This window comes from Balaenoptera acutorostrata, chromosome 3 (assembly GCF_949987535.1).
Source record: "Balaenoptera acutorostrata chromosome 3, mBalAcu1.1, whole genome shotgun sequence".
In the NCBI taxonomy this organism is placed as follows: domain Eukaryota; kingdom Metazoa; phylum Chordata; class Mammalia; order Artiodactyla; family Balaenopteridae; genus Balaenoptera; species Balaenoptera acutorostrata.
The window spans coordinates 144,980,383-145,007,618 of record NC_080066.1 but is presented as its reverse complement, the minus strand read 5'-3'; the positions used below and the strand labels follow the sequence as shown (position 1 = coordinate 145,007,618).

Genomic DNA, 27,236 nt, shown 5'->3' with positions numbered 1-27,236 from the left:
GCGATACAGAAGAATAACTGACCATTTTATCAACAACTTTAGAACAGACAGAACATCTATAGGTGACAGGGAAACGTTATTATTAACTGGAAGCATAATTTTTAATATTTTGCTTCACTAAACCAAATTATACTACAAAGGATACGGTTTCATACACAAATATAAAAAAAATGAAGGAGAAAAAAAGCACTCAACTTACACCAAGACATGATTTGGCTATTCAAATGATCAAATGTGCATACTAATTCCTGTACTGGTGACAGATCTGAACAGAAGTCACTAAATTCCACCTGCAAGCACATCATGTCAAGTGTGTATGAACAATAATAATCTCATGGCAGTGGTGCCAAGGGAAATATCCCAAGGTTCTTTGTAGAAGTCAGAACAATAACAGATTTAGTTGATTTATGGCTAACTGAAGGATTAATGTTATTAAATTTCATTCTGATTCCTCTGATTCTAGAAATAGGTTAGTTTCTCCAAAAGGTACATATATAGATAATATATATAAACAGATACGGAAGTGGATGGCAACCATACTTCTCATAAAAATGAAAGTATTCTAAGTTCAAACATAAACTTCTTCCTTCTTTTAGATATAAGATTAGCATCTAAATTATTTTAGTTATAATGAGTTCTGCAAGAATATTGAAAATAACTGCTAGTTTAATTAATTAAAGGTGTCCAATAGGCACAGTTTAATTCATTAGCATGGAGAAAAATATATGATTTTATATAATACCTGCAGTTATAAAGGAAGTATCTATTTAATTAAAATTATAATTCTATGCTACCATGATAAAATGATTTCTTTGATCAGGGATGGCAAATGACTAAGAAGAAAATACCATTGGTAACTCTTCAGTACCTAAAATTATATGAAAGATTTGGAAAAAGTTACAGAATAGGGGGAGGAAAGAGGACAGAGATATTAAATTCGTCATCTTATTTAGTTCCCAAACATTCAGGACAGTTTCTAATCATTATTCTGCTAAGTAAGGTGTTTGACATGAGCTTACTAGGAAAGACTTAAACTGGATGTAGGTAGAGTGAATGTACTAACCAGAATTCTGTCATTTGTAAGCTGTGTGATCCTGGAAAAGCCACTTAGTATCTACCAGGCCTCAGATTCCACATAAATAAAGGAAGGATAATTTCTAGAACCTGTTTAATTGTAATGTCAAGAAATTCTGAATGTTTCAAATTCAAGCCATTGTTAATCTTCATGTTCTGTAGTTGCCACTACAGACTACAAGATGTATGAGGAAGGCTTACAATCAAGCAAACCAAGTAACCAGTTGTAACATATAGGCATGGCCAACCTACACACTGAATTTGACGAGTCTAGTGAGGCTAACCTTTTACTTTTTTATTATCTGACTGCTACTCAGAAAGCTGCCTCTCCCTAGAAACAGCGAAACATAAGAACTTTGTCCTACGCCAGCTATATGCTTCCACAATCAAAGAAATCTGAAACTGAACTAAGTTCACAAAATGAAAAAGTTAGCCACAGTGAGACTGACAGAGTTGCTTTTCCTGTATCTTCCTAACCTTGACATCTAATCTGTACCAGCTATAAACTACAGACCAGTCAATGGAAGAGGTAACCTCAAAACTAAAACTCAGGTAGGTTCTAGATGAAGAGGTTCACTTTAAAATTTGAAGTGAGTTACAAAGAAAAAAATATGCTGATATACCAAATAAGGTTCCTAAATAATCCTACGGAAAACAAAACTCACATCACAAGATAATACTTTAAATCCATATAGCACATTTTATAGAGCAACTTAAAGCATTTTATAGAAATTACCCAATTGACTTTCTTGACACTTCTGTGAAGTCAAGTATTACCTGTATTTTCCAAAGAAGGCAAAAAGAAACAAAGGAACTAAAGTTATTTACTTTGCCAATGACATAGCTCTCTATTGCACATCTAGGGTTTTAAGTTGTGAAAAAAGGTGCTCAGCTCCATAAGAAATTACATTAACTGAAATGCCTCAGCATTTTGAAAAATACTGGAGTTCTCACAAGATGTGAGTGCAGAGATAGTGTACTGACTTACTTCGCATTTCACCTGGTCACTTAGTTCAATATCTGCCACACTGTCGGTACTCAATGAATACGGGCTATTAAAGATAGCTAACAATTACTAGAGCTCATATATCAGGTACTGTGCTAAGTGCACTATACATATTAGTTCATTTAATCCCACCAACAACTCAAAGAGGTAAGTGAATTATTACTTTTCATTTTACTGATGAGGAAATGAAGGCCTAGGTTAAGTAACTTGCCCAAGATTACAAAATGATACAGCAAAGATTTTACAAAGGTAGCCCAACTTGGGACCTTGTTTAAAGATCGTCGTTGTAGAAAGAATAAGAGACTAGCAGTAAGAAACTCTATCTATACTCTATTCCCTCTATCACCAAGCCCTTGGAGAGAAGAGAAATTTCTTGCTGATCTTTGTATCTCTTCTCAGGCTTAGCATGGTACCTTAATCACATTATTCCTCATTCAATGTTTCCTGAATAAAATTAAAATCACATAAACAAATTAGGCTTCATTGTCCTCAACTGTAAAATGGAGATAAAGGTACCTGCACTGTCTGCCTAAGTCGTTCTCATAGTGTGGTCCCTGGACCTGGAAACTTCGTCAGAAATGCAAGTATCAGGCCCTACCCCAGGCCTACTGAATCAGAAAATAGTATTTTCTGATTCAAGGTGATTCTCACACATGCTGAAGTTTGAGAACCACCAGTCTACCTTAAAGGATAATTTGGAGGATCAAATGAGTACAATAATGTGAAAGCACCCAAAAAAGTGAAGTATATCATCATCATAATCATTAAAAGAGTAAATTATGTTCCTTGAAAAAACGTAGTGATTTTGCTAGATCCGGATAAAAATGAACATCAGAAATGAAATGATCATGAGGGAATTCCCTGGTGGTCCAGTGGTTAGGACTCTGCACTTTCACTGCAGGGGGCACGGGTTTGATCCCTGGTCGGGGAACTAAAATCCCCGCATGCTGCGTGGCACAGCAAAAAAAAAAAAAAAAAAAGGAAGAAATTGATCATGAAACATTTTGTGAATAAAATATTATTATTCCAGACTTTATCTGGATAATGCATAGCATTCACGGATGCAGAGAAAAAGACGACTATGAGCCATAAGGTTGTACGTAGAAATCTGGTAACTTGGTTATGCAGCGGTTCCACACAGAGAGATGACAAACTACGCAGGCTTCTTACCTGACCAGTGTCCAGTGGAGATGCCAGATCTGTCTGTGCAGGTCTCACTTACAGGTCTAAACACAGTTTCCCATCCTCCAGTAGCATAGCGCCAATTGTGAGATTCCAAGATGAGTGTTCGCTGGGTACCATACGCAATCATGAAGCAGTAGACCACATGATGGAGCTGACAGCCATAGCCGCAGCCTTTGTTGATATTACACACTAGCTTCTTGGCTTTGCTGCAGTCCTTGGGATTCTGTCAGTAAGGAAGAGAAACAAAGGTGAAGATAAGCTGTACTGAGAGGTGAACTTCTCTTTATAGGTGACAAATGTCAAAAATCATATAAGAAGCCAGGACTAATCCAGTATATCTTATTAATTAAGCAAGGAATTCAGCTTTAAGATTATATTTCAAAGAATCCACTGAAAATTTTATGTGCATACTTACGGAGGTGGCAGTGAAAAAGACCAGTTACTTTGGAAACATCACTAAACAAACGTGAAATTAAGCAGTTAACGTTTTAAAAAATACTCTTTCACTTCTCTATCACTCAGAACATGCAAGTATGATCTTCTCTGAACTCAAAGTTGCGCACACTGAAATCTTTATGAAAGAAGCAAAATAGTTCGCTTATTCCATGTGCAGTTCAGCATTCTGAGATTATTACCTTCACTGATGAAACAAATCATCTTAAAAGAAAAACCATAATTTAACTAATAATTCCATCTATTCCAGAATTCGAGATGTCACCAACAAAATGTACTTTTTCATTATGGAAGTAAAGCTACTGAGTAAAAGGATATCTGAGTTCAACAATTAAAAAATATCAGTCATGGGACTTTTTCAAAAAACCAGTATTGATGATACCAGTAATTTTAAAAATAAAATGTAGAGCATGTTTTATATTGGATGTATTGAGAATGTGCTATGCCAATTTTTAATCAGGAGATCCATTTTTAATATTTACATGTTTTGCTATAATCGATGAATAGCAAGTGGTTAAAACATTTAATATTATCTAACAGTGGGTGCAATGGGGTTAAGCAAACGTGAAAAATTCTTTTTTCCCATTTTATAGTTTCAATTCCACTGTAATTTGTATGGGCTGTTGCTAAATATCCCTAGGCATCTTAGTTCTTCAAATAAAAATTTGTTTTGACAAGGACTCCTTAGCCTGAGAAATTTTTCAAGCTGTTCTGTCTGCAAGGGAAGAGAAAGGATGGGTACCTTCAGGAACAGAATCTTTTCTTCCACATAGCAAGAAGCAAGGTAATCAGTTCTCAATTTATATGAGCCTTTAATAAAGCAGTTGCCAAACCACACATCTACAACTATTTTCTAGGGATATCATCTGCTCTGTAAAGTAGAGTCCTAGAAACAAAAGCTAGGATGGTAAGGCTATAAAATGATTCTGAAAGAAACGCTGAAAAAGGAAAATGCCACACACCGTTACTTTCAGAAGAAGTATCTTTCATACTCAGGTGTGCCACTGCAGGCTGGTCCTTTCAGATCAAAGCAGAACCTATACCATCAAGAGCCTTCTGAAGAGTTAGAGCCCTTATGAACCCAAGAGAGCCCAGATAAAATTCAGCAAGACGTGGTCAATACTGTTTCCTCAATCAAGTACTAGAGTTGCTGAATTCTCTTCACTTGAGACTTTGAACTCATGGCAGACTCCTAAGGCAATAAAGATCCCCACTCCAGGTGCTACAGCCACAAAAGAGTTAAGAAGAACAGAGGGGGTGTGATGTTGGGAGACCAATTTATCATTTACTTTCTTCTAATATTATACAAGGATCTGGGAATAAAGAATATTCAAAGCTTTATTATTAATTCAATAGTTAAGAGAGCAAAGAATATCGACATTTGTCAGATTTTTCATGAACTGTAAGAAATACAGCACTTTGAATATCTCTAAAATTCATATGAATGAAAATGTCCTTCATATATTTTTCAATAAACATTTTCTTTTACAACTGCTTTTAGATGTACAGAATTATTGCAGAGTTAGTACAGAGATCCCATATACCTCACAACCAGCTTCCCATATTATTATATCTTATATTAGTCTTCACATTTTTTAAAGGAAAAAAGAGTAAAGGAACATAATAATTGAAACAGATGACCTTTAGTTTTCAAACTGTAGATTTTTTACTTAAAAGAAGACACATCTGCATTAAAAAATACACATCTACTGTGTTTCTTAAGAGTTTAATTAGAGCCCAGTGTTTCGAGCACAAGAACTGAGGCCTAAGAGAAAGAAGAGGGTAATTTATGAAATGAAGCGTAATTCAAGAGTCTTAATGTGTCTCAAAGTAAGCTGAAGAGAGAATATATTAAATCTGTTATGTATTGATAACACAGAGAAAGGGAAAAAAATCTATTATGTATGGTTCTGGAATGAGAAAGGTCTACATATACAAGGTAACCAATGGAAGACTCTAAGGCAGGAAGTGATAAGAGAAAATGAATGGCTGTTTGGAATGATAACAGTTAAACAAAACACTGAAAAAGCTCAGCGCCACAGCCCGATTTCTTACCAAAATAATATTTAAAAGTCTGCAAAATTCAAAGGATCTTGCTCGTAAAAGACTCAGAAATAGGAGAGAGACAGTGAGAAACAGAAAAAGTATATGTGTTTCTAACACAAGATTAGGGTCATCAGAACAAAGATCTAGAAAAAACAAGCAGATAATATAAAAGGTAAACAAAGCAACAACTCAGATGGATAGGGATTTACTCTGATGGAAAGGAACCTCACAGAAAACCCCTTATCTGAGCTAAGTTTTTGTTATCCGCCACTGTTATGAAGTAGCAACAAATAAGAGATTTATGGGAGTCTATAAAAGGGAAACAGAGCCATTGTTATACATACATACATGCATATATATAATCTCCAAATTTCTTACCAAATAGACTTTGTCAATTACCACTGATCCTGGTTTTATACTTTTCTGTTGATGTCTACAAAAAGCTTGAAGGTTTGTCTCATCCATAAGCAATAATATAGAGAAGGGCCTCATTACTAAAAGAAGCTTTACTTTAATCATGTTATCACTTTAACAGGGTAGCTATTTCTGATGATAAAATCTGTTTTTCATTTGCTTCCTGTGTGCCTAATCACTCTCTTGTATATTTCTCTACCAGTAACGCCAAAATGCAGGCAGATAGTTTTGTTCCATGTTATAATGCTTTATCTCTTTCCCCTCCCTCCCTTCTTATGGTACTCCCTCCACTCATCTCTCTCTCTCTCCCTCTCTCTCTCTCAGACACACACACACACACACCCACACCTGAAATATGATACACTCCGAGCAGATGTAGGCTCACTAGGAAGCACTTCTTATTCGTGAGTGGGAGATGGGGAAATACAGATTGAAAATGCTACCCCGTAATGCTCTCCCCTGGGAAAGCGTCCTACTTCTCCCTCCTTCTGCCTTGAGTATCACTCACTGATCAAGTATAGGCGAACGTTTGTTCATTTAATAAATATTTATTAAGCACTTAACTTATACAAGGAAACTTGGGAGATGACAATCCAATAGAATAAGAAATTACATACATAAATAACTACAATAGACAATTTAAATGTTTTAAGACCATGGTAAACAAGGAATTAAGGAATGGAAGAGGAAAAAAAAGTCACTTTCAGCTGGACTGGAAAGGGCTATGAATAAAACTGCATTTAAAATAAATCTTTAAGATATAATTTATTGTGTTTATGAACTGCTAAATAAATGTACTTTTTCCATTATTCAATGGAGGCCTATATTGCAAAGAATAATTGTGAAGGGCAAGGTAAAATTACTTTATAAACTCTACGTATTATATTTATAACGTAGGATTTTTGTATACAGGGCCTTCTTAAAGTCAGACTCATCAATAGGCACATGCATTCTTGCTTCTTTCAATGATGATGTTATTTAAGCTTTAGAATAGGAGGCAAATTTGTCAAAATTACTTAAGACAACGTGTTCTAGTTGAAGAACTGCAGAGGTTTAATATTTTTTCTAATTCAAGCTCTGTTATGAATTCAATTGTGTGATTTTGCTTCAATTTGGTTAATTTAAAATTGAGATAAAAATTACCTCCCTCCATAACCTCTTCCTGCTCACCCATCCTTCCATCTCAGAGACACTATGAGGCTAAAATACATGCTATGTGCTCAAAACTAATTCAAACATACTTCTCATTTATCCTCATAATCTCAAGAGAACATTACTTCACACTGGATAAATGAAATACTTTTTTGCATTTAGTGCTACAAGGTGGCCCAATAATGGGCCCTTGTAAGCTGACAATGTTACGTAACATTTTTACAGTTATAATTCTGCAGCAAAGCTGTCACCATAGGACATATAAGAAACGAGGACTTAAGATAAAATGGGGTTCTTTTGTATTCAGTTTCCTTTTGTTCAGCTCTTTTAAAAAATTTTAACACTATCTGAGGCATTTCTTATGATGCTGTTAGCTTCCAAGAATGACCCTATCTCAACAGAACTGAAAACTATATTTGCTCTCACTGTCCTGTAAATCAACATTGGGAAGCATATTTAAATCAATATTCCTCTAACTAACACAGTATATTAAAGGAAGCAGCAACTCTTAAACCTAAATGATTACTAATTCGCTAAAGGCACCATCAAAATGCTAAAATATCTATTTTACTTTGGTTACAAATATGAAAATAGTCACTCTTGGATATATTTCAAATAAGGAAGCCAGTTTAATTTCTACTTTGCTAAAAAAGAATTATTTGGAATCAACTAGTAAACCACAAGCATTATTATAGTACTTAGGCACTGCTAGGATTTAGAGGTTTCTACTTCCTTCACTTAGTAAATTAGTAGTACTTGTGAATTAATGATATAATATTACAAAATATAGTACTGATTCCATGGCTTTTAAATTAAATCACAGATAAAGCCTTTTGCCAGGACTGTTTAGATTTTCCATACAAATTAAAGCCTCTTCAGAGGAAAATTTTCCAGCCACAATGTAATTTCCCTCACTTATCTGCCCAGTTACTACAGACCAAAACACTGCAGAAAAAGCCTAAATCAACAACAAACAGAAAGCATTTAGTCAATATAAACTGGATATAATATCTCCAGGCATCTCTTGCAAAGAAAAAATGCTCAATAACTATTAGTTCAGAAGAACTGCATGTACAGAGACAAAGGTGATGTCAAATCCATTGTCACAAAAATACACTAATTGGTGGCAAGCCAAAATTTAGAATTCAGGTCTCTTAATCCATCGCCCAGTGCTCTTATCCGTCCCCCCGCCCCATGATGTCTTCAATACAAGATGCAGCAAGAAACACAGACTCAGAGCACTACCGGGTCATTGTTTCCCCAGATTTATGGATGTATACTTGACAAATAAAAATTGATTATATTTAAGGTGTACGGCATGATGTTTAAAAATATGTAAACACTGAAATGATCACCACCATCGAGCTAATTAACGTATCTATCACCTCACACAGTTACGTTTTATTTTTTGGTGGGGAGAACAGTTAAGATCAACTCTCTCAGCAAATTTCAAGTATACAATACAGTATTATTAACTACAGTCACCATGCTGCACCTTAGTTCTCTAGAACTTATTCAACCCACATAACTGAACCTTCGTACCATTTGATCAACATCTCCCCCTTTCCCCCACCTTCCTGACCCTGATAACTACTGTTCTACTCTCTGCTTTTATGAATTTTTTAGATTGCACATATAAGTGAGATCATGCAGTATTTGTCTTTTTTGTGTCTTATTTCATTTACCATATTGTCCTCCAGGCTCATCCATGTTGTTGTAAATAGCAGGATTTTCTCTTTTGTTATGGCTGAATAACATTCCATTGCTGTTTGTACACACACACACACACACACACACACACACACACATTTTCTTTATCCATTCATCCACTGATAGAACCATAAGTTGTTTCCATATCTTGGCTATTCTGAATAATGCTGCAATGAACATGCGGGTGCAGATATCTCTTTGAGATACTGATTTCATTTCCTTCAGATAATATACTCAAAAGTGGGATTGCTGGAATCATATGGTAGTTCTATTTTTAATTTTTTGAGGAACCTCTATATTGTTTTCCATAATGGCCATACCAATTTACATTTCCACCAACAGGAATGGGGACAAAGGTTTCCCTTTTTCCACATCCTCCACAACACTTATTATCTTTTGCCTTTTTTGATAATAGCCATTCTAACAATTATAAGGTGATATGTCTCTGTAGTTTTGATTTGCGTTTCCCTAATGATTAGTGATGTTGAGCACCTTCGCATATACTTGTTGACCCTCCTGTATGTCTCTTTTGAGAAACGTCAGTTTAGGTTTTCAGCCCATAATATGATCAGGTTATTTGGTTTTTTGCTATTGAGTTGAATTCCTTACATATTTCGGATGTTAACCCCTTACCAGATATCTAGTTTACAGATATTTTCTCCCATTCCATAGATTGCCTTTTGATTTTGTTGTTTCGTTTGCCGTACAGAAGCTTTTCAATTTAATCTAGTTCCACTTGTTGATTTTTTATTGTTGTTGTTGCTTGTGCTTTTGGTGTCATATCTAAAAAAATCAAATGTCAAGGAGCTTTCCCCCCTTTGTTTTCTTCTAGTAGTTTCAGAGTTTTAGGTCTCACATTTAAGGATTAAGAATCAGAACCCTGGGGATCCTTCCAGCTCCTCTCTAATAACATTCCTTCTATAGGGAGGAGTTAAACCACAAATAGCTCCTATTTCCGATAAAGAAAGGTCACTAAAGGAATGAGCCAGGTAAGTTAAATTTTATTCTGCTCTTTGTCTCTTCTAATCATAAGACTAAACAGTTTTTAATTTGCTTGTTTAAAAAGATTTGCAACATCTAGCTTTGTGTTGGTAATGAAGAAAAGATTCATTAATAGTGTGGTGAAAGCACTTCATTGTATTGGAAACAATTTGATTTTATTTCTTTAAAATTATTTTCAAAACGAAAGCAGAAAACGTAATGAAGCAAACAAAAGAATTGAAGTACTACACAGTGGTAATTAAAATAAAGACTCTGGGCATAGTTAACCATGAAAGAGAAAGTTAAAAAGCATTCTCATTTTTAAAAGCCGAGACCGGAAATCACTGTCTCTTAACATATTAAACAAGAATATTTTCATAGCAAAGTTAAAGGTAGTTTCAAGGTGTGCTTTCCACCCCTCTGGCAGAGAACAATCTGTTTTAAGTAGAAAGAACAACACAATAGCTGACCAAGAAGTAGGCCACCCAGTGCTTCAGGAAATCAATTTCCCTGTGGGCATTTTATAAAACTTCAAGAGTATAAACTTAATGGAGAAAAGATATCAAGATACATAGTTTACAGGCTATTATCCTGACGGATTGAAGCAAAAAGTAGATAGTTATACAGTTAGAGAAGAGGAAAGCTCTTCTTGGTAAGTAAAGCCAATTAATTGGCTTACTTTAAATGCATTTTTTAAACTTCTGCTCTTTGCCTAGAAGTCTCTATTGAATGTCTGGAAGCCATTTTTTAAAAGATGGAAATTCTACAGATCCAGTAGAAAGTAACAAACAAATGTGGGGAATTTCTTCTACTAATGGTCTTTGAGACAGTATTCTGTCATCTCTGGGTATTCCAGGTAGTCTCTAAAAAACCTCTATCTCAGGTTCAAGTACATCAGAGCAACCTTGGTAATATTGTCTGCTTCCATAACGGCCACAAAGGGAAGGCAAAGAAAGAATGAGACGCATCCAAGTTTAATTCTCTCATTCAAAATCTAATGTAAACACAACTCCCTCCAAGGCTAGAGAAGAAAAGTTAAGTTACCTGAGGAGCCAGATTCTGCCGATCCTACATAAATGCAAAGAAGATGTATCTCCTCAAGCACCTTCAATATTTCTCCCTAAGTTTATAGCCTGATTCCCAGGTCTCAGAACCAGCTGAACTGGTCAGGTTAAAAATAGCATGCTTACAAAATTAAGGTTGAAATTCAGAAAGGCCCTCCACCCACCATCATTTTACTTAACAGGACTCATGGGGTTCTCTCCTCAAAATCAAAATACAGGCATGCTATGGCAGGCAGGCACTCTCTTAAAAAAAAAAAGAGGGAGAGAGGAAAAGGGGGGAGGAAGTAGTAGAATGGGAAAGAGGGAGGAGGAAAGGAGAAGAAGGGAGGGAAAGCTGGAAGAGAGAAGAGAGAGAGAGGAAAGAGGGAAGAGGGAAGAGGAGGGGGGGTGGTGGGCAGCGGAAGACGAGGGGAGAAGGAGAAAGAAGGAGAAAAGTAAAAGCAAGCTCCAGAATGGTTAACTCTGACTTATACAGGATTCAAAAATAAAGTAGATAGCAGACACAAAAGAGAAACACTGGCTGGAACTTTGTTCTTGTGCAAAGGCTGCTGCAGGTGGTTTGTTTTTTGTTTTAAATAAAAGTCAAAATAACTTACACTGTTTTGCCAGCTCTTCCATTCTGCAAAATGCCGTTCTTCAAGGTAGAAATGGTACTTATAGCACTTGTCTACTCACTGGCTTTTAAATCAAACCATCAACAATAATTAACCCAGATGTCAAATCTTGCTACTTTTTCTCCTGGAGAGAGGCTTTGCTCCACTTCTCCATGCAGCTAGCCATGCACTGAGAATCCACTATTAGCAGAGCAGAAATTTCTTTGGAATCCCTGGTTATTATTATTATTATTTCGATTAAAAAAACCCAACCTGTTAAGATCACTTTTCTCACTGCCTCAGTTTAACACTGCTATAACCAATTCATGTTATTTTCTTTACTTTTGAAAATCTTAGACTCTGCATTTTTTTGCTGTTTATTTGTAAATAACTTAAGACCCTTAATAAATTGCAAACACAGTAGAGTTACTGTGTACCTTCCACACAGCTTTCCCCAATGAGAACATCTTACTTAACCACAGTACCTTATCAACATCAGGAAATGGACATTACACAACATTATTAACTATAATATAGACCTTATTTGGATTCACCAGTTTTTACATCACTCATTTTTTTTTTTTTTTTGGTATAGTACTATCAAAACATGTAGAGACTCATGTAACCACTACCATAATCAGGATATAAACTGCTGCATCAAAACAAAGAAATTCTCATACACTATCCCCTTTAGAGTCACACCCTTCCTCAAACCTTAATCCCAGGGAACCAGTGATCTCTGTTCTCCAGAACCAATGATCTCTTTTATCACTTGGCATAATGCTCTTAAGACCCATCCAAGTTATTGTGTGTATCAATAGTTCATTCCTTTTTATTGCTGTGTAGTATTCTGCTATGTGGAATGTACCACAGTTAATTCACCCATTGAAGGACATTTGGGTTGTTTTCAGGTTTTGATTATTACAAATTAAGTTGTCATGTATGTGAGTGTACAGATTTTTGTGTGGACATGAGTTTTCATTTCTCTAGGATGAGAATACAGCAGTATAACTGCTGAATCACACGGTAAGGACATGTTTAACTTTATAGCAAACTGCCAAACTATTTACCAGAATGGCTGTACCATTTTATATTCCCATGAAGAATCTATGAGAGAGCTGGTTGCTCAGCATTACTTTAGCCATTCTGATAGGTGTGTAGTGGTATCTCATTATGTTTTTAAGTTGCATTCCCCTAATAGTTTATGATTTTGAACATCTTTTCGTGTGCTTATTTGTTATCCATATTTACCCTTTGGTAAAGTTGTCTATTCAAAACTTTTACCCATTTTTTGACTGGATTGTTTCTTAGTGTTGAGATTAAAGAGTTCTTAATACATTCTGGATACAGGACCTTACTTGGATGTGTGATTTGCAAAGACTTTCTCCCAGTCTATGGCCTGTCTTTTCATCTTCTTTAACAGGGTAACATTCTCAGATCAAAAAGTTTTTAATTTTGATAAAAGTCCAATTTACTTTTTTTTCTTTTATGAACCATTCTTTTGGTGTCATGTTTAAGAACTTTTAGGCTAAGTCACAAAGATTTATTCCAAAGATTTTCTTTATAGTTTTATAGTTTTACATATAGAAAGCTTTATAGTTTTACATGTCACATTTATTTTATCTGTCAGATTTACTATCCATTTTGAGTTAAATTTTAAGTAAAGTGTGAGGTTTAGGTCAAGGTTCATTTTTTGCTTATGAGATGTCCAATGATTCCAACATCATTTATTGAAAAGACTATGCTTCCTCCATTGGATTGCTTTTGTACCTCTCTTAAAAATCAATTGCCCACTCATAGGTGTATACTCAAAAGAACTGAAAACTGATACTCAAACAAATACATGTACAGGTATATCATAGCAGTACTCAAATAGCAAAAGGCAGAAACAGCCCAAATGTCCATCAGTGAATGAATGGACAAATATTGGTATATCCATACAATGGAATGTTATTCAGCCATAAAAAGGAATGAAGTACTAACACAAGCTACAACATGTATGAAACTTGAAAATATTATGCCAAGTGAAAGAAGCCAGACAGAAAAGGTCGCATGTTGTATGATTCCATTTACGTGAAATATTCAGAATAGGGAAATCCATAGATAATGCATATTGGTGGTTTCCAGGGGCTGCGGGAAGGGGAAAATGGGGGAATGGAGAACAAATGCTTAATGGGTATGGAGTTTTCTTTTGAGCTGATGAAATATTTGGGGACTGGATAGAGGCGGCGCTTGCACAACCTTGTGAATGCACTAAGTGCCACTGAATTGTTCACTTTAAGATGGTTAATTTGATGTTATGTAAATTTCACCTCAATGGAAAAAAAGCAAGTTAGCGAACCTATGTGGGTTTATTTTAGACTCTGTTCTGTTTCACTGATCTAAATGTCTACCCCTCCTCCAACACCATACACTATCTTGATTATTTTAGCTCTATTTGTAAGTCTTAAAGGTAGAAAGTGTGATTCCTCTAACTTTATTCTTCTTTCTCAAAATTGCTTTAGCTATTTTAGTTATTTTGCCTTTCTATTTAAATTTTGAAATCAATTTGTCTATACATACAAGAAGAAAAAGACTTGCTAGAGTTCTGATGGGAATTGTGTTAAGCCTATGGATCAAATTGGGAAGAACTGGCAGATTTTCTATGCTGAGTCTTCCAACCCATGAACACAATATGTCCACTCATTCATTTAGGTCTTCCTTCATCAGCATTACACAAGTATTTTAAGTATTGCTTTTTCACTTTTACGAATAAGCGTAAATGGCATGATGGCATAAAATTTTGGTTTCTAATTGTTTCTTGCTGAGATGTAGAAGTATGATTAATTTTTGTGTGCTGATCATATATCCCGTGCCTTTGCTAAATTCACTTAAATGTTCTACGAGTTTTATTATCGTGTGGTTGTTGTTTTTTGGTAGATTATTTGGGACTTTTCTATGCAATCATGTCACTTGCAAATACAGACAATTTTCTTTCTTCCTAGTATGTATGCCATTTATTTCTTTGTCTTGCCTTACTGCCCTGCACAGAACTTCCATTACTATGTTGAACAGGAGTGGTGAGAGCACACACCCTTGCCTCATTCCCAATTTTAGGGGAAAAGCCTATGGAAATAGTCTCTCACCATTAAGTGTGATATTACACGTAGGTTGTTACCTGAAGATGCTTTTGTAACAGATTGAAGAATGTCCCTTCTATTCCTAGTCTGCTGAGTGTTTCATCATGAATGGATGTTGGATTTTGTCAACATTTTTTATCATATGTCAACATATTTTTTATCATTTTAATATATATATCATGACCGAGTAGGGTTATTCCAGAAAAGCAAAACTGGTTAAGTATTCAAAATTCATTCATTGTAACCACATTAACAGTTTAAAGAAGAACTACATGATCACACCAATTAATAAAGAAAAAACTTTTGACAAAATCCAACACCTATTCCTGCTTTCCTGTGCATGACTTGAACTTCATCTAGTATTCAATTTTGGTTCGTCTATAGTGTTTATTTTTGTAAAGTACATATCGTCATAGAGTATTTTAAATGGCTGCTCTGGGGATTACAATTTATATACACATAGTTTATTACAATTACTCATACCAACATTTTACTGTTTCAAGTGGAATGTAGAAACCTTGCTATAACTTTTAGGTCTGTTTACTCTCTCCCCTTTTGTCTTAAAAATTAGCTTTATATCTCAGGGAAAACTGAGAATGAAAAAAAATTACACTGAAAACTATACAGACAATATTATAAATTTTGCTTTTTACCATTAAACCATTTTAAAAACTTAAGGGGAGGAAACTAGTCAGTTACCCTGTATCTACTCTTTCATTTGTACTTTTTTCATTCCTGATAGTCCATGTTTCCTTCTGTCATCACTTTCTGTCTGTCTGAAGAATTTCCTTTTTTACAGCAAGTCTGCTGGCAAAAAACTCTCTTAGTTTTCCTTCATCTGAAAATGTCTTCATTTCATCTCATATTTTCACTGGACGAAGGATTCTGGATTGATAGTTCTTTACTTTTGGCACTTTAAATATGTCTTACTACTTCTTTCTGGCCTCCATGTTTTCTGATTCAGATGCATTGTAGGTAATGAACTGCTTTGCTCTGGCTGCTTTAAAGAATTTTTTCTTTGTCTTTAGTTTTCAGCAAATCACTTATAAAGTGTCTGGGAATGGATTACTTTGGGTTTTTCCCTTTAGAAGTTTGCTCAACTTCCTGAATATGTTGGTTTGCCAAATTTAGGAAGTTTTCAATCACTTTGTCAATCCTTCACTCTTAATTCTCTCCGAGACTCCAAAGATACAAACATAAAAAAAATACATAAATAAAAATTAAAAAATTGTTATTGCCCCACAGATCCCTGAGGCCCTGTTTACTTTTTAAAAAATCTTTATTCTCTCTGTTGCTGGAGTGGATAATTTCCATTGATCTAACTTCAAGTGCAGTGATTCTTTCTTCTGTTATAGCTATTCTACTATGAGCCAGTTTTTTTTACTTAGGTTATTATATTTTTTCAGTTCTAAAATTTCTATTTGGTTTTTCCATGTATCATCTATTTCTTTACTGAGGCTTTCTATTTTTTTACTTGTTTCAAGTCTGTAATTGCTTATTGGAGCATTTTCATTATTATAGCTTCTTTAAAATCCTTGTCAGGTTATTCCAACATCTGTGTCATCTGAGTGTGGTGTCTGCTGATTATCTTTTGTCATTTGAATTACGATTTTCCTGGTTCTTGGTATGATGATGAATATTATGTTATGAGACTCTGCTTTCTATTTAAATTATCTATTTTAGTAGGCAGTCAAACTGTTTGGACTCCTAGCTCACGTTTATGAGCTGTGGCTCAAATGTCAATTTAATTGTTAATGCCTTTTCAGTGTTCTTTTGTCCTGTTCCACTTGTGGACTACCCAGAGGCCAGTCTGAAGCCTGGGTGGTATATCATACCTAAGTTCAGTTCTCAAATCTTTTTCTATATTGATTCTGATCAGTTTCATGCATGGGACATTCAGAGGTCTGCCCAGGGTTTCAAACATAGATTCTAAAAGTCCCTTTATCTAGCTCCCTCCTCTTCACAACCCTCCCTCCACTCTAGTGGAGGGAAATGGGAACTGCCTCATTACTGCAGTGTGGCAATGGTGAACAAGGCTTTGCCCAAAGTCTCTGCAGTTGTAACACCAGTTGGGAAAGGTAGGGGTGCCCTTTTTAATTGCAGGGCAGGTACGGAGGACATGGCTATCTGCTCATTCTCTACAACTGTGACACCTGAGGGGAGCAGTGGTGAAACATTTTTCATTATGTTCACTTGGAATAGGGTAGATATAATAAAAATGGGGCTTTTTCCAGCTCCGTCCACTGATATTTCTAGTTTGGAGGGTTCTCCAGCACCCCCACCCAGAATATACAGGAGGCAAAACAAACAAGCAAACAAACAAAACACAAGAAAATTACTGTGTACAGGAATTTTTTTTTTCAGTTGCAATTAACAGGAAGAATAGGGTATAATGTATTTACTATATCTTATCCAGAAACAGAAGGCTGTATTTTAAGGCCAAGATATTCTCAAACATTTAATGCATATTTAACTCATATCTATAATGCTACTTACTTACTGGCAAATGGATGACTTTGTGTTTCCAGAGGCATTTGATTGTACAAGTTCCTCTTAAAAATGGTAAGCTGGGGCTTCTCTGGTGGCGCAGTGGTTAAGAATCTGCCTGCCAATGCAGGAGACACGGGTTCGAGCCCTGGTCTGGGAAGATCCCACATGCCATGGAGCAACTAAGCCTGTGCGCCACAACTACTGAGCCTGCGCTCTAGAGCCCACGCGCCACAACTACTGAGCCTGTGCACCTCAACTACTGAAGCCCGCGTGCCTAGAGCCCATGCTCCGCAACAAGAGAAGCCACCACAATGAGAAGCCCGCGCACCGCAACGAAGAGTAGCCCCCGCTCCCCGCAGCTAGAGAAAGCCAGTGTGCAGCAACAAAGACCCAACGCAGCCATCAATCAATCAATAAAACAATGGTAAACTAATGTTTTTCAACAAGTTTAAACTTGAAAATAATATGGCACTGTATCGTCTTGTGTAAAAGGAAAACATAACATTTGTTTGAATTAAAGAACTCTAGTAGTGAACGCAAAGAGATCATTCAAAGCCTCTATAGAATGTAGGCTTTAAACACAGGAAGGATTCCTTATACATAAAAGCTTTCTCTTAGGGTTCAGCTTTATTTCCTTTTTCATGAATTATATAAATAGAAAAGGCAGGGCACTAGGTCTTTGGTTGCAAAGCCAAACATAGTATCTATCCTGCCCCTAACCCTTTACATATAATCAATCCTCTCACATGGCATACTATAACAACCCCTCCTTATTTCTGATGATACTTGTAGCTTCAAGATATGGTCTCCTCTGCTAGCCCTGATACTTCTAAACCCAGTAAGTCCAGCCACCTTTAATCACTCCAGGCAGAGAGGATTCAGACCAAAATTCAAAATAAAGCACATAAACAAACCAAAAAAACCTCCAAACAAGCAAACAGACAAAAACCCACCAACCTCAGGTAGATCTGAGCAAGAGAAGTGTCCAAAGTCGCGGGACTATTTTACTGTCAGAAGGTTAACTAGAATTCTTCCAAGAATCCTAGATAGCCTCTGATATGCATCAGCTTGGTAGAAGAAATCACAGTGTGAAGATATATAAAAATACTGAATTTGTATAGGTGATGTATTTTGTTTAATAATGAACAGTGGTTATGCCAATAAAAAGAGAATGCAGTAAAAGTGCAATTGTTATGGGAAAGACATGAAATAGTTGAGAGAAAACAGTAACAAACAATGGTGAAAATAATGACCTGTCTTTATCCATTCAGATATAGTCAGTGACCCCCCACTTCTCCATATTGAAATCTCTAGATGCTTCTTTTTCTATCTGCATCTTAATCTTTTTGGCTATTAGAGCCTCTTGTGATAGCATGACAACAATAGCCCAAATATACCAGCAGAGCTTTAATATAGAGTAAAACAGAAGAAAATTATGAACTAAAGGAAAACTGTGACTAACCCTCATTCCCTCTCTACCTCCAACATGCAAGAAATTGAAGATAAAGTACAATGAAAACTGATTTCATTAGCACAGATGCTTCAAATCCCCTCTTATAGATCCTGATATTATTCAGAATAAATCAAGATTTTGTTCCAGTATTTAAGAAGGCATCATTTTGCATTTGAAAGCTTTGCCATCATTAACGTTATTCCTTACTATGTCTTAAGAGGATCACGGTGCTCTTAATAATGACTTTAAGTGAACAGATAGTGCCCAAAGTTTGTGACAAAGCAGAGAGTATATATTCCTGCGTCCTTACATACCGTTCATATCTAGTCCCATGGTCTAATGAATGGGAAAAATAACTAATTGTTTGGGACAGGAGCTTCAGCAGGTGGCTGACAATGGGATATGCCCAGAGAGCTGACATCTCAAATACAGACAAGAACTCATATATAATTGAAGGAATCAGAGGAAGAAATAAAGGAAAATAGAAGGCAAAAATATTTAAGAATTACTTCTATCACTGTCTAGGCCACAGTTGGCAAGCTTTTCCTGTAAAGGACCACACAGTAAATATCTTTGGCTTTGCAGGCCACATTTTCTCTGGCACAATTATTTAACTTTGCCACTGTAGCCTGAAAGCAGTCATAGATGATATATAAACAAATGTGCATGGCTATGTTCCAATAAAACTTTATTTACAAAAGCAGTTGATGTGGTTTTGGCTGGAGAGTAGTAATTTGCTGACCTCTGGTTTAAGCCAGTAAAATCTGTAAAAATAGTGTGGCAAAAGGAAAACCAACATCAGATAAGATGGGTAGGAATACATGCTCCCTAAGGATATACGAAATTATATCTTGCTCTATTCTGTACTCTACTGTAACAGGGAAGAGCCAATTTTGACTCCATGTTGGATCTGTTTCTTTGACTTTAGCCTTTGCTTTTCGTTGCTTTTATTATTATAATCATACATAATGGCCTGCCTCAGGGAACCCTGCCCACCTGTGAATGGCTGCAAGAAAGAAGAAATTAACACATCCCAGCCCGAGACCGGCCATTCCAGGAGATGTTTTGCAAGACTGGTGGCCCTTTTTACTTTACTTCCTCCCTGCCTCTCCCTCTCTATTCTGCCTTTTTTACTTTACTTCCTTCTCTGATTCTATAAAAGAAACTGGCATCCAGACCCCTATAAGATGGTTTTCTGGGGGACCCTAGTCCGCCATCTTCTCGGTCTGCTGGCTTTCCGAATAAAGTCGTATTCCTCGCCTCAACACCTCGTCTCCCGATTTATTGGTCTGTCATGCGGCAGGCAGAGTGAGCTTGGACTCAGTAACACTACTTTGATAAAACTTCTGAGACCTTTTATCATTTGTGAGTCACATAGATTTAGTCCCTCAATAAACCTAAGGAGATTCTCCAATGCCCACATTACTTTCTATTTACACAAGCAGCATTATTTTCCTGATGTGTGAGCTACTAAAATCTAGACTCATCTTTCTGACGGCTAGTTTTACCTAGTGAAACTGAGTCCCCTTAAAACCAAGTTCCCCTGCCAAATGTATGATTAACTTCTCTATCCAAAACTGTATTCCTTTTTTGTCCTGCCCATGTTCCCCCTCAGGATTGAGGAGTATCAAAGAAAAGGGGAATTGAAACTGAGCAGGACCCTGTGGGGCCCTCCCCGGTCCTAATTCCCCTCTTTGTCCCCCATTTCTTGTTTGTATAAGAAGGTTTTAGTCTCCTAGGCCTTCTGAGTTCCAAAGAGCAGACTCAAAACAGTTACTAATTAGGGAAGTGAGGGAAAGCAGAAACAAAGCAGCAAGAAAAGTAATGATTGTAAAACAGAGCCATAGTTCCTCCTCAAGGGATATATACATAACAATCTGATGCATATCTTTGAGTTGTTCTGCAAAAACTAAGACCCTCACCCAGGTGGTGGATGGTGACCACAAGCACACAGACTCCAGACTAGTTGGAACCAGGAAGACTGACTAAGATTCCTGAAACCTCACCTCCGACCAATCACAAGGAAGTCCACAAGCTGCAACCATCACCCCAAATGTTGCCTTTAAAAACCCTCCCCAGAAAGCCATTGGAGGGTTCAGGTTTTCTGAGCATGAGCTACCCATTCACACACTGCTTGGCACCCTGCAATAAACGCTGTACTTTCTTTCACCACAACCCAGCGTCACTAGTTTGGTTTTTCTGCGTGTCAGGTGAGCAGACCCAAGTTTGGTTTGGCAACACTAGTCCATAAATATACTTGGAATATTAAAGGATTTGTTCTGCTACATATAGAACAAAACTGAAAACTGGATGGGAACAACTGATATTCATTTTTTACCAGCTGGAAAGTAAGATGCATGATAGATATAATGGGCAGGTCAGGATATGTTTAACATTTCTTCTGTGAAAAAATCAGGCTTTCTACTCACACCTCTGAGTTTTAATCTACTTAGCACATAATTCTATATTCTACCACAACTGAGTTAAACTTTTTATAATCCAGAGAGAAAATCACCTCTCATGACAACTGTTACGATTAAAAACAATAATGACTTTTAGAACACACTTTCCATAGGACTTCCATATTACCAACCTCCTATTTTCTTCAGATACGTTCATTCCTGAAAAAAGAAATTTATATTCTCTACTGACTTTTGCAAATTTCTGTGTATTTGCACAACTGGTAATCTCTTATAATGATAATGACGAAGAAAATCATCTTAAGAAGTGGAAAACACACACACACACACACACACACACACACACACACAGGCAGAATCCATGTCTGGAAACTTCACATTTTATGGTCCTACTCATTTAGCTATTTAAAAGTTATACCTCACTTTCCTCTATTTTAATGTAAACCCTGACAGCTTTTCTTTTCATAAAAGGCAAGTACCTGTCTAAGCTTTGACTGCCAAAGCATCCAATTCAAAGAGGGGTATTTCCAATTAACACACTGCAGCCTCAGGACTAGCTAAAGACCCACAGTGCCTCCCCCCCCGCCCCCCCCCCCACCGAGGCTCCTTTGTTTTAGAGATCTTGATTGATTTCAGTAACTGACCATTTGGGCCACTTGTTTTTTCCCTTCCCTTGGTTTAAATTCCTGCTCTTTTGTTTTAAATTCACCAATAAAGAGTGAACCCCTGAAGCCCCTAAAAATCGGAACCCCAAGCCCACACGTTCTCTCCACACACACACACACACACACGCAACCTGGCTGTGTGGCTCCAGGTGTGCTGTAATTCCCAGGTCGTGTAAGTAATAAACCTTTATTTATTTCAGTTTCTTGATGATTATTGCTAACAGGTGTCTTGCAATCATAATAAGAACCACAAGGGCCAGTCCAACCACAACACTTCTTTCTAATAGGCTGAGACCAGCACAAAACAATTATTAACTAAGTACATGAAAAATCTAATCGTTCAAGGTTTCTGTAGCAAGGTCCCATTTGCTAGTGATGGGTAAATGCAAAAGAGGATGTGGCTTCACCGGCCAGTATTACAAGCAGCACTGAAGCTTATACCCAGTCAGTCACCTTCCACAAACCACCAAGAAAAAACAAACAAACACTGTCTCTTCAAACTACTGCTTCTTTTTTAAAAAAAAATATTTATTTATTTATGGCTGTGTTGGGTCTTCGTTTCTGTGCGAGGGCTTTCTCTAGTTGCGGCAAGTGGGGGCCACTCTTCATCGCAGTGCGCGGGCCTCTCACTATCACGGCCTCTCTTGTTGCGGAGCACAGGCTCCAGACACGCAGGCTCAGCAATTGTGGCTCACGGGCCTAGTCGCTCCGTGGCATGTGGGATCTTCCCAGACCAGGGCTCGAACCCGTGTTCCCTGCACTGGCAGGCAGATTCTCAACCACTGCACCACCAGGGAAGCCCCAAACTACTTCTTAAATGGTGAATATAAAGACTTGGAGTTAAGACTCTTCCTTTTCCCTCTGCCACTTACTAGGCAAGTTATACAAACCTCTCTAATCCTCAATTTATTCTCCTGCTTACTGAGTATAACAACACCTGCCTCATGAGAGTTACTTTGCATAATACCTAGCAATACAGAAAGTGATTAGAAATGGCAGCTTGCAAATATTCTTCATCCTCATAACTTCCTTTAATGCATCAGAAGAACAAGAAGAAATAACTGCTCCCTTTCACCTTCCCAATTTAAGGTCTTTAATGAGACCTTGAGATATCTGGATGTTTTACCATCTATTTTCAAAATGACTGACCCAAACCTTGAGCCCAGTATAACACCAATGTAATGACTTGAATGCCTCAATTTTCCACAGAGAAACAAGAATCAGTGCAAACCTTTCTCAGATGGGTTTCTGAAGTGATGTGAGCTATGCAAGTCACATACACCACCCCCTGATATTTATCACAACTGGCATTTTTGGTTTAGGAAGGTCAGATTTATGATCGCATTCCACATAAAACATCCAAGCACTCGGACATCCAAGCTCTTTTAGAAAGGCTACCACAGTACCATAATGGATGTGTGAGAACTATCATGCCCATTTCCTAGGGTCAGAGCATATCTATATATATTATAATTAATTGCACAGACATGTAGTTGTATGCTTTTATGATATCACTGAGCCCTATTTATGACTTATTTGATCTTAGATTTTTAGTCAATACTCTATCCTGAGCTAAGCAATTATGGGGAGGGAGCAGGAGAAGAAGGTGTAGTGAGACTTACTGAACAGACAGAAAAAGTCAGGGCATAGGCCACTCAGTGTTGGTCTACAGTAACCAGGACTCACACCTACAGCATAGCTGCCTTTCACAAAAGTTGTAGGCAGTCAGTTAACAGAGGCTGATAATAATAAGATGATCAATTTGAGAAAGTGCTGCATACTCCAGGGAGTGCTGGAGAGTGAAAGTGAAAGTCCTAGTCAGAGGTTAGCACTCTTTAATGGAAAGCTGCTGTTCCAATATCAAATTAAAGCAAAATTTTAATTGGAGGCAACGTAGTCTTTATTGTATCTATGTACTTGAGATGGAACCCACCCAATCGTAACAGTCAGCATCTATCACTTTTCATCTAATTTTGCAATGTTTTTCTCTATTTCAGGCTTCTTACCATTAGTGTTCTTGGGTAACCTTATGTCTTTGGAGCAGGACTGAGAACCCCCTAAAGGGACTTCAGGTTCCCTCCTACTTCAATGAGAAGAGCTTTCTTGTGGGCAGAGTGGATTTACTGAGATGTACTGTAACAGGGAAGAGCTAAATGGACTCCACGTTGGATCTGTTTCTTTGACTTTAACCTTTGCTTTTCATTGCTTTTGGTATTACAATCATACATAATGGCCTGCCTCAGGGAACACTGCCCCTCTGCTGTTCAACTCACAGGGAGACAATCTGACCCTGTCCACCTGCAAATGGCTGCAAGAAAGACGAAACTAACACATCCCCTCACCGAGGCTGGTCAGGAGATATTTTGCAAGACAAATGGCCCTTTTAGTTTACTTCCTCACCGCATCTCCCTCTCTGATTCTATAAAAGAAACTGGCAACCAGACCCCATAAGATGGTTTTTCGGAGACACTAGTCTGCCATCTTCTCGGTCTGCTGGCTTTCCGAATAAAGTCGTATTCCTTGTCTCTGGCTCACTGGCCTGTCGTGCAGTGAGCAGAGCAAGCCTGGACTCGGTAACAGTATGCTTCAGGGACCCTCATTTACACAGGTCCCTTCAAAGGTCCTGGGAGGAGGGGGACTTGTGTAGTGTGTTCACCTGGTCAAAATTTGCAAAATTTGTCTACAATGAGTTAAGATAGATGTCTCTTTCCACTTGAAACTCCCTCCCATCCACTTCACTTCCCCAGTGTTGGTGTCGGTATTGGGTGAAAATGAAGTGGCCTTCAACATTTCTGGGGTCCTCTTATGGGAAAATTAAGCTGGGGATTCACTTACTTTAGATTTAGAGGGATACATGTATGTGGTTCATGGTTGCTTTTGTGCACAGTTATTTTTGTGACATAAATATAGGTACAGGGCAAGAGGTTGCACTGTGATGTGAACGTGCCTCATGGTGCCCAGGATGAGAAGTATCAGGTAATAAGAGAAGTGGAGTCAGTTCTCAGTGACGCCTAGTCAACACAAAACTTTTCTTCTATCATTAATAACCTCAAAAATGTAGTGTATACAATTTAAAATGCAGCATGAAACAATTATATGTGGCTTTTTTTTTTGATGAGAATCACATGAAACAGAATTTATATGAATTCCTTTGTATGCAGGGCACAAGCTTATAGCAGTACTATAAACACAACGTATGTATGTATGTGAAGTTGCAAATGTTATGTATCACAAATATTAATAATTAAAAAAACTGTTTTGATCAACCATGCTAGAGAAAAATCTGATTTAATCTTCCCTTTTTCTTTATAAAAAATATTACAAAATTACTGTCAATTCACCTTATAGAAAATATTACAAATTGTAATCAAAGAGTATGCAGCCAAGAAATGTGGGGAAACAATATTATAAAGAGTGTCAGGCAGTTAATAAAAATTTTTATTCTTCTGGAGTTTTGTGTTTGTGGTATTTGTCAACTTCATAAAATCTATAATTTGTTGGGATTTTTTTCATTAAAAATAGTTGATCCTCACTACCCACAGATTCCAAAATTGCCTACTAGCTAAAATATATTTGTAACCTCAAAATCAGTACTTGAGGTGCTTTCAGGTCACTTGTGGACACGTGCAATACAGTGAAAACTGGGAGCCTCCTGAAGCACAAGTTCTCAGCTGAGGTCAAACAAGGTGCCACTTTACCTGCTTGTTTCAGCTCTCATATATGAACAAGTATCCTTTTTGTGGTCTATTTAGACTTAACAGTATTTCATGTTCACTTTATGGCTGAAGAACTTTTCAGATAAACATATAAAAGATTAAGACCTTAAGAGAATTACTTGGTCCATTCTACTTGAGCCTAATAGTATACCTGGGGTTGTCTTCAATAAGATTATTATAATCTTTTAGTCAGTTTAGTCTTTTTATACCATGCCATAGGGCCTTCAACTCTAAAGAGAAAATAATCTTAATTAAGACAACCACAGAACTTTGTCCCACTCAAGTCCAGTTGCCCTAGTTCCTTTTTATTTTCCAGTATCTTGTGAAATTGCTTCTCCCAAGTAAAACCAAGGTATATGATAATAAATGAATGGAAATCTAAAATTGAGACCAAACTTAACTGTACTATATGATTGTAAGTCAAACAGGATTTTCATGAGACATAATGATATTTGCTCAATTCAAAGGACTGGATAACTGCAGAAAGAAAGGCTTAGATTTAAAGTGACGCCTATTGTGGATTAGGACAAGGTTGTTTTTTTTTCCCCCCACTTCTGGAAATCAAGCTTCTTTTTTAAAAATTTAATTAATTAATTAATTAATTTTTATATAGCAGGTGACAAGGGTTTAATCTAGGCTTTTTTCTTTGTACTAGGTCTTGCATTATACCTTAAACAAATCAGCGTTTTTAAAAAATGCTTGTTGGTGATAATGAGAAGTGACAATAAGTTTCATGAGAATAAGTAAAAATCTAGTAAAACTGAAAATGTTTTCAACTATACAAACCAATTGAAAGTAAATTATAAAATTATCTGAATTATTTATCAAGAATACAATAAGGTATTTAAATGACTAAAATCTCCCAAAGAGATTAAAAATGTTAAAAATATTTGCTTTTGGGGCTTCCCTGGTGGTGCAGTGGTTGAGAATCTGCCTGCTAATGCAGGGGACACGGGTTCGAGCCCTGGTCTGGGAAGATCCCACATGCCGCAGAGCAACTAGGCCCGTGAGCCACAATTACTGAGCCTGCGCGTCTGGAGCCTGTGCTCCACAACAAAAGAGACCGCGATAGTGAGAGGCCCGCGCACCGCGATGAAGAGTGGCCCCCGCTCGCCGCAACTAGAGAAAGCCCTCGCACAGAAACGGGGATCCAACACAGCCATAAATAAATAAATAAATAAATAAATAAAATTAAAAAAAAAATTTTTTGCTTTTATTATATCTTTTCCCTATTGTTTTCTACTTAGATACAAATTATTATCATCTTTATATAACAGCTGGCTGATGGCTAAATAAGGAGAGCCTTCTAAAATCTCCATCAATAAGTTATATGAAGTGCTTATTTTTATTTTCAATATAGGTACCAAAAGTCAAAGATTTTTTCCTTTATCCCCCTTTTTAGCTTTATTTCCTAGTATACTATTTATTTTCTAAGCCCCGTTGAAGTCTTTCAGAATCTAAGTTGTTTAAATAGTCTTTTTACAGTAGTATTTCACTTAAAGTAAAGGTATGGAAACACCAATAGATTTGAATATCAAGAAAACATGTAACGGAAAAATGTAATCACTCTAAAAAAATCTGTATAAATAGCTCAGCTCTTCTGATTAAACTCTCTAATCCATTTAGTTAAACCAGTGACAAATCATTCTTTTTAAAGGAATAAAAATTCAAGTCAGAAAGCATTCCTTACAAATA

At 36.8% G+C, this 27,236-nt stretch overlaps 1 protein-coding gene across 6 annotated transcripts in view; it reads right to left on the bottom strand.

The window, feature by feature from the left end:
• FUT8 (fucosyltransferase 8) overlaps positions 1 to 27,236 on the bottom strand; it is a 324,235-nt gene that overhangs the window by 56,681 nt on the left and 240,318 nt on the right. For all 6 annotated transcript variants that reach the window (XM_007184302.2, XM_007184304.2, XM_057543954.1 and 3 more), the window contains one exon: positions 3,251 to 3,488. In XM_007184302.2, the coding sequence (XP_007184364.1) occupies positions 3,251 to 3,488 (238 nt within the window). The remainder of the gene's footprint in view (positions 1 to 3,250; positions 3,489 to 27,236) is intronic.